This window comes from Rana temporaria, chromosome 10 (genome assembly GCF_905171775.1).
Source record: "Rana temporaria chromosome 10, aRanTem1.1, whole genome shotgun sequence".
Classification (NCBI taxonomy): domain Eukaryota; kingdom Metazoa; phylum Chordata; class Amphibia; order Anura; family Ranidae; genus Rana; species Rana temporaria.
The window spans coordinates 89192567-89201358 of NC_053498.1; the positions used below are offsets into that span (position 1 = coordinate 89192567).

Here is an 8792-nt window from a genome sequence, read left to right on the forward strand (position 1 = left end):
GAAATACTTCTGAAGAGGTGAGGTGCTGTTGATTTTTCTGTGTGATAAAATCAAAAAGACTATTTGTTTTTCGGCTGTATGACCAGCAGTGTCTGCTCAGCAGTAGGCTGTGCCAGACTCCATAGATAGGTTCCTGTGTGGTGAAGGTAGACGCCCCAAGTGGCCAGGGTTTATTTTGTTTATGCTGTTTGGATGCTTGCACTTGTTTCCAGCAAGATGGAAGAATAAACCAAAATCTTTGTTTTCAACCGTCTTCGGCTATTTCTCTGTATCGTTCCGTGTGTAGTGACACCCATCCAGGGCGTCACACACACCTGCTACTGAGCTAACCCCTTACAATATATATATATATATATTTTTTCTCATTTTTATATATATATATATATATATATATATATATATATATATATATATATATATATATATATATTATGCTAGTAAGCTAGTGTACTTTATAAATATAAAAATGGTAATTTTGTATCCATTCCATTGATGCGATTTGTGGACATTTATTATCATGAATGTAGAGAAGGAAAGACATGAGTTATTCTTTTCTATGGTCATAAGTGTTTTAGGTGGGTTTATAATTTGTATTTATAATATATAGGTATTTAGATTTGGTATTTTTTATGTAATAAGAGATGGTAAATGCGTATCATAATTGTCTACCATAATCTTTGTTTTTTTACCCTTGTCACCAATCTAGTCATGGTGGGTACTTTCAGAAGATGAAACACTGAACCTCTGGCATGACTGTATTTATAACAACAGCTCAGAAAGTTGGATGTGCTCTTCTGTGTCAACCAATGGTAAGAAGTTAAAATAACATATATGAAAAGGTAATTAATGTTTTGTTTGATTTGTGGTCATAAAAAAGCGTGGGTCCTATTCATTAACCGATTAAGAACACAGCTATTATTTTAGTGCAATTATGTTTGCCCCCAGTAAAATTGATATAATAACATTATCATTGACCAATGTCATCTTCACTTCAACTTGCTTGCAGTAAAGTGACTGGTCCCCTTTTGACCACAGTGACATATTTCAACACATCCCCAGCAGCTCAGGGGGTGACAATCTCAGGTCCCATAAGTGAGGATACCTTGGAATTTACCAAGGCAGTTGGAACTGGATGAGTCTATCAGAAGATGTTTCCTATCAGAAGATGTTTTCCAGGCTCTCTGGCGCCCCCCCCCCTACATCTGGCCACATGCCGGTATTGCATGCCATTGAAGTCTATGCGGAACAAATTATTTTAGTTTCCATTGACTTCTATGGGGAAACTCACTTTGATATGCGAGTACTTTGGATTATGAGCATTCTCCTGGAACGAATTATGCTCGTAATCCAAGGTTCCACTGTATATGCTAGACCAGTGTTTCTCAAACTTTTTTCAGTCAAGGCACCTTTTAAAATTATAGATCATCTCAAGGCACCCTATAAAATTGTGGACAGTCTCGAGGCACCCCATTCTAAAATGTAAAAAATGATTATAATAGTTTTACATAATGCAGCAACATCCACCCATAGACACCCAGCGTGAGAGGTGATTTATTCTTCCACAGCAAATACACTTTTGTACACTAGTACTGACTAGTATTCCTATGTTTCTCTTCTCTCTCAATTCTCTACATTAGTCCATTAGCCTGCTTTGCGGGCGCTTTTAACCCTATTTCGGCTGCTAGTGTGGGGTAAAAGTGCCCCGCCAGCGGCCCAAAAACAGTACCGCAAAAATAACGGTAAATCGCTGCTAAAACCGACGTCCGCCCACCCCGGTGTGAAAGTTCCCTTAGGATGCCAGTGTCTACAAAGTCAAAATTGTGCATAATGAAAACCTGTAGCTTTTAGGCATTTTGCCAATGCACTCCTCAGGGCATGTCCCTGGGCACCCTGGTTGAAAAAGGCTGTGCTAGACCCAATCTAACTACCTGCTGCTCATTCAGACCTGCAATTGCAGTGTCCTGCAGAGTGAGGTTTTTAAGCTCCAACTTCTGTTGCAGGTATGAGATGTCACATGACTGACTGCTGAGGCCTGCAGAGGAAGTAGATGCTGGAAGGTGTGAAGAGTTGTGTAAAAAATAAACTATGTAGTGCTACCCCCTGGTAATGGCACCCCAGATGTTTTGGTTCGCCATCACTGCCCTAGAGCAATGTTTCTCAATTCCAGTCCTCAAGTACCCCTAGCACGTCATGTTTTCAGGCTTTCCATTAATTTGCACAGGTGATTTGATCAGTTTCACTGCCTTAATAATTATCACAGCTGTTTCATCTGAGGGAAATCCTGAAAACATGACCTGTTAGGCCTCTTTCACATGGAGCGGACCGTTTTTGTGTCCGCTCCGTGTGTGTCCGGCGGCTCAGCGGGGATCATCCGTAATCCCCGCTGAGCTGTCGGCGGATAGGGTGGTCCCCGCACACTGTGCAGAGACCGCCCTGTCTCTTCTCCAATCTCCCCTATGGGGAATCGGATGAAGACGGACCGCGGCCGCTGGGGGGAGTTCGCGTCGTAAACCAGCGTCGGGTATGCAAATTAGGAGTTACGGTGATACGGAATTACACTATGCGCGTCGCCGTTCGAAAAAATGACGTCACAACGGGAGTTCGGAAACGGAGCATGCGTGGTAGGTCCGGCGCGGGAGCGCGCCTAATTTAAATGGCACACGCCCATTTAAATTGGCCCGCCTTGCGCCAGAGGCCACCGGCGTTGGTTTTCATCGCAAGTGCTTGGTGAATCAGGCACTTGCGATGAAAAATTGCGGCGGTGTAACGTATCTACGATACGTTACGCCGCCGCTCTTCTATGTGAATCTGGCCCGGTGTTCTTAGGGTCATAGTCAGCATTTTTTTTTCGCCAAACATGGCGAGTCAAATTCATGCCAAATAGTTTCATTTTGGTCTCAGCTGACCCCAGCACTTTCTCTCAATCCTTCTCTGAATCATTTAGCTGTTCATTTGGCAAACTTTAGATGAGCCTATACATGTACCTTCTTGAGGTGGGGGAACTTGTGGGCGCTGCAGGATTGCAATCCATGGCAGCGTATTGTGTTATCAAAGGTTTGTTTGGTGACTGTGGTCTCAACTGCCTGGAGATCATTCACAAGCTCCTCCCATGTATTTCTGAGCTGATCCCTCACTTTTCTCATGATCATCGTTACCCCATCAGGCAAAATCTTGCATGGAGCTCCAGACCAAGGGCAATTGATGTTTTCTTTTGTATTTCTTCCATTTGCGAATACCGTATTTATCGGGGTATTGCACGCTCCGGCGTATAGCGCGCACCCCTAATGTGGACCCGCATTCCTGTAAAAAAAAACATTTTAGTATTTAGTTTTGGTGTCTTGCGCGGCGTCCATCGGCGGCCTCGTCGGGTCCGGCGTCCGTCTGCGGTTTCGGTGGTGTCCTCCTCGTCGGGTCCGTCTGCGGCTTCGGTGGTGTCCTCCTCGTCGGGTCCGTTTGCGGCTTCGGTGGTGTCCACCTCGTCGGGTCCGGCGTCCGTCTGCGGCTTTGGTGGTGTCCTCCCGGCTTCTCCCGCACTGTCTCCCCGTCGAATCGCCGCTTCCCGCGCTCAGTTTGAACGCCTCTGCCGACGTATACCAAGTGCAGTACCCTCGGCTACATTCGGCCAGGCTCGGCTTCACTCGTGCTCACGCTCTGTGACGTTTATGCGTGAGCACGAGCGAAGCCGAACCTGGCCGAATGTAGCCGAGTGTACTGCACTCGGTATATGTCGGCGCAGGCATTCAAACTGAGCGCCGGAAGCGGGTATCGGCGTATATCGCGCACGCACGATTTTCCCCTTATTTTAAGGGGAAAAAAGTGCGCGTATACGCCGATAAATACGGTAATCACTCCAACAGTTGTCTCCTTCTCACCAAGCTTGTTGTTAGAAGCACCTTCCTAAATTGACAGGACTAATCTGTGTACCACATGAGCATACTGTAGCCAGTCAGTGGAAGCCAGAAATATAGTTGGTGGGCAGGGGATCAAATACTATACTAAACTGCAACTCAATTTATAACATTTGTATCATGTGTTTCTTCAGGATTTTTGGTTGATATTATGTCTCTATCATTTAAAATACATCTATGATACAAATTATAAACCCATGGGCCCAGATTCACAAAGCACTTACGTCGACGTATCTCCAGATACGCCGCGTAAGTGCAAATATGCGCCGTCGTATCTATGCACCGGACCAACAAACTAAGATACGCCTTAAAACAGGCTTCAACCGACCGACGTAACTTGCCTACGCCGGCGTAGAGTGGGCGCATATTTACGCTGGGCGCATTTGGTGCTCCCATTGATTTTCTATTCACATATGCAAATGAGGGAGATACGCCGATTCACGAACGTATGTGCGCCCGACGCAGTGCGCGTAAAGTCATACGTCCGGCGTAAGTTATGCCCCATAAAGGAGGTGTAACTCAGCAGCATCCATGCAAAGGTCTGCACCAGGGAACACAAGCTGACGTATTTTATGTAGTTTACGTTGGACGTGAATATGACTAGGCGTAGGTTACGTTCACGCCGTAGGCAGTGATCCGGCGTATTTTAGGGAGTAGTTCCGACGTGATTCTGAGCATGCGCACTGGGATGCGTCCACGGGACGGCGCATGCGCCGTTCATTATACATATCTGTCTGGCGCTCGGCCCATCATTTGCATGGGGTCACGCCTCATTTGCATGGCTCACGCCCACTTCCACCTACGCCGGCTTACGCCCAGGAAACCCAGCGCAGTTTTGGCAGCACTGGCTTTGTGAATTCAGTGCTTGCCTCTCTGCGATGCGTCGGCGTAGCGTAAAGGAGATACCCTACGGCGGCATAAATGTGCGCCGCTGTCTGTGAATCCGGGCCTTTATTTCTAAGTGGGCAGGGGATCAAATAATTATTTTCCCCACTATATATATATACATACACACTCTCTCTCTATAGATATATCTCATGATGTGAAAGGAAATATCCCCTGACAATAATAAAAACCTGACAACGGTTCCAGCCTTACCCTGCTTAAGACAGTTTAGGAAGTACTTTAAAATATTTTCCACTGCATTTTTTTATTTTAATTGCATAGATAGTGAATTTCATGTGGGCCCACAAAGCAGTCGTACTGTTTAGAGAAGCCTTGAAAGATGATTAATGAGGAGAAAAATAAAACATTCAGTGCCCAGAATTTGTTTTATGCCAAGGGCCTCTTGGCATCCTCACCTAGCTTTTGTTTTCATTACTTATGTTTTCTTCAAAAAAACATTTCACTTTAATTTATGACTGAATCATTTAAAATGTCATGGTATCAAGATAATTTAACTTTAAAGAGAACACAGCTTCCTAAGATCTGTCTGCAACCCTAATGTGATATTGAAGACAATCTATTCGATTGTGCAAACGGTTTCAGCTTTTCTAAAATACAACATTTTTTAGTCCATAGCTCTCTTTTATCTGATGGTCTATAGTTCTTAAGCCTTGTACACACGATAGGTTAACCAGAGGACAACGGTCTAAAGGACCGTTTTCATCGGTCAAAACCGATCGTGTGTGTGCCCATAGGTTATTTAACCATAGGTTAAAAAAAAGCCAACTTTATTTAAAATTAACCTATGGATTCCTAACCGATAGGTCAAAACCGATCGTTAGTAGGCACGACCATCATTTAAAAACCAACCCATGCTCAGAATCAAGTCGACGCATGCTTGGAAGCATTGAACTTCATTTTTTCAGCACGTCGTTTTGTTTTACGTCACCGCGTTCTGACACGATCGGTTTTTTTAACCTATGGTGTGTAGGCGTGACGGACCATCAGTCAGTTTTATCGGTTAACCTATGACAACGGTCCTTCAGACCGTTGTCCTCTGGTTAACCTATCGTGTGTACGAGGCTTAAATGCTCTTTCACACAGGCGGCTGGCCAAGGGGCTGAGCCTTGGTTTTTAGGCCCCCTGGTCAACCACCCAAATTCTAACAATACAGCATGACAGCACTGTATACAGTAAATGCCATGGCCACAATGCCTTCCTTCGCAGCCAAGGCATTCCTAACTTGGGTTCAAACTTGCCCTTTGAGATCAATGGGGTCACACAGCACATGCAAACCAAACTCTTGGCTCACAGTTGTGGCGCGATTTCACAATGTAACATTGCGGTTCTGTATTAAAAAAAAAAAAGATTTTAAAAAGCAAGGTGGACAAAAAAATAAGGTATAAGATCAGGAGGTGGCAGTAGCGCTTCCTGAATGACCGCAAGCAGCTGTTCCCTGAAAAACATATATATATCATTCAACAATCAAACGACAGAGCCTCTTCTTCTCACTAAAGTTTAATGATTTTGCAGTCAGCAAGGTCAGAATTTGAGGCCTTTTATGCAGTCTGGGCCAAGGATCCAAGGGCTTCCTTAGGGACACATGCATACAATGTCTGGTGGAGGTAATGGCGGTTACCACAAGGTGATTAGTATTTTTAGAAATGTCCTAGGCCATCTTCGGTTCACTTTAAGTTAGATCACCTTCATAGTCAACCTCCTACTGAACAGAACATTAATCATGATATCCAGAGTTGAACTGCGTGCACTAAGTAAACTGCATCTTTAACGTTTGTCTTGTCTTCTTCAGAATGGTTCCATGCTGTTCAAGCTCTGATGGTCCTGTCGGTCCTTTTCTCCAGCTTCTCCTTCATGTTATTCATGTGTCAGCTCTACACCATGGATAAAGGTGGACTCTTTTATGCCACAGGTGTCTTCCAGATACTTGCAAGTAAGACATTTAAGCGACATTGTTATGCTTATTATACTCCCTCTGTAGTTTATACTGAAAATTATGTATATATTAGTGCACTACATAAGACAATTAAGGTAGCTTGTACCTTTACAACTGTATTTGCTAAATATACCCCCAAGCTAAAACTGCTAACCATAACCCCAGCTAATTACTTGGTTCCAGAGCTTTGAACTCTTTTAGTGTTTCCAGCCTGGCGGACAAAAATCTCTTCAGCAAGATTGCCAGTCTCTGCGCATGACCCCATTGGTGTCAATAGGGACACGGTAATTCTTGTCTGATAGGCAGTAAACGAAGGAGGAGGCCACAGGGGAATTAAGAAAAGTAAACAGCGAGGAAGGGGGATTTTTGTATACATATTCAGACTTACTAGGACTTCCAGATGGCTCCTAGATTTAGGGGTCAGACTTGTTTCCCAACTTTTTGTGTTTTGTTATATGATCATAATATAAGTAACTGATCCAACCCTTTGTACAGGTCTTGCTGTGTTCTCGGGAGCAGTGATCTACGCAAGCCATGTGAAGGAGTTTCATCAAGACAAGCCTGAAGGAGGACATTTTGGTCACTGCTTTGTGCTGGCCTGGGTGGTCTTTCCTCTCAGTTTAGTGAGTGGAATCATGTACATTCACCTGCGAAAGCGGCAGTAACACCAGAAAAACATCTTCTTATTCCACATATCAGGAGATCTTTGCCCAGACTGTGTGGGATGGAATACTGTCTCTGGGGTTTCAGCTGGATCCGCCTGCTTTGGAAACTTGTGGTCCACCAAATTTTAAACATCGCCATCATAATAATTAAAGGCACTGTTGCTATCCTTATCGATCTCCATTCCATGGCCTGCTGTGGTCCTGGATACTGCAAAAATGTTATAGTTTATGTACGGCTGGATTCAGAATGGATTTCCTCAACATTCCTCATGAAGACAACCCATCTTATTACATTATACCTTCATTGCTATTGTATGCAGAGCAATATATGTTTCTGCTTTTGCATACCCTCAGGGAACAGCCCCATGCAACAAAAGCCATATAAAACAGTGTTTTTGCCTTTTTAATGTAGGCCAACAACAGCAGAAAGAAGGACAAAAGGAATTGCTTGATCTCAAATTGAATATTGTTACTATCAGATTAAGTACATTTACACATAACTGAAAATATAAGTATTATTTCATATTCAAAATATTTTAGTTAGGTTTTGCTTATTTTAGTCTAAAAATGGATATACACACTCCCACTTTGCTTTAATAATGAGAATAATTTTAGTTTTAGTTTTTTTTATATGTTGTGTATACCCAGTGTCAAATCTGCAGTCATCTAATATATTTTATTATCATGTTAGAAAATACGGTTTTGAAGGAAAAAAAATTGACAGAGTCACTAATAATTTAAAGGGTTCTAAATGTATTTTGGTACCTTTTTTTAATTGGAAGACATTGCAATTTTTGTGCTATACAATTTGGAGTAGAACTTTATCCAGGCTATAGACATTTGGATATTTACATAATCCAGGAAAACAAACTTAAACACGCCACCACTGACCTTTGTAGTTGCATGGTCTGTGGAGCAACTCATCCTCAAATTTTACAAGAGAACCACTCTCTTTCTGTGAACCTGCTCTGTGTTTACATTGGACACTGCTGGGAAAAAGGGAGGGGAGGGCAAGCTGAACTGCTGAAGTGATGTGACAGTGTTTTTGGTTGTAAGCTTTAAGAAGGTTGGTGGAGACTTGTTTTAAAGCTTACTTACTTATTGTTAAAATAACTAAAGGAAAACAGTTTTTTTAGATTTGGATTGAGTAGTAGTGTCAGATTTCAATTTCGTTTTAGTAGTATTTTAGTCCACTAAAACCTCCAGTGCATTTTATTCAACTATAAATTCCGTTTTATTCATAGCCTTCTGACTAAAATGGCATTTTAGTTTTTGTTGTATTTTAGTCATCTAAATTGTTTGAGTTTTAGTCGATTAAAATATTGTTAATTTCGTCAACGAAAATATTTCCGTGGGTGAAATTAGCACTGGGGGTGAGGG

General features: G+C 42.8%; 1 protein-coding gene across 1 annotated transcript in view; it reads left to right on the forward strand.

Annotated features, from left to right (window-relative positions):
• EMP3 (epithelial membrane protein 3) overlaps positions 1-8079 on the forward strand; it is a 52995-nt gene extending 44916 nt beyond the window's left edge. The window contains exons 3-5 of the mRNA XM_040325675.1: positions 707-809; positions 6604-6744; positions 7243-8079. Of these exons, the coding sequence (XP_040181609.1) occupies positions 707-809; positions 6604-6744; positions 7243-7412 (414 nt within the window). The 3' untranslated portion in view covers positions 7413-8079. The remainder of the gene's footprint in view (positions 1-706; positions 810-6603; positions 6745-7242) is intronic.
• Positions 8080-8792: the final 713 nt, after the last annotated feature.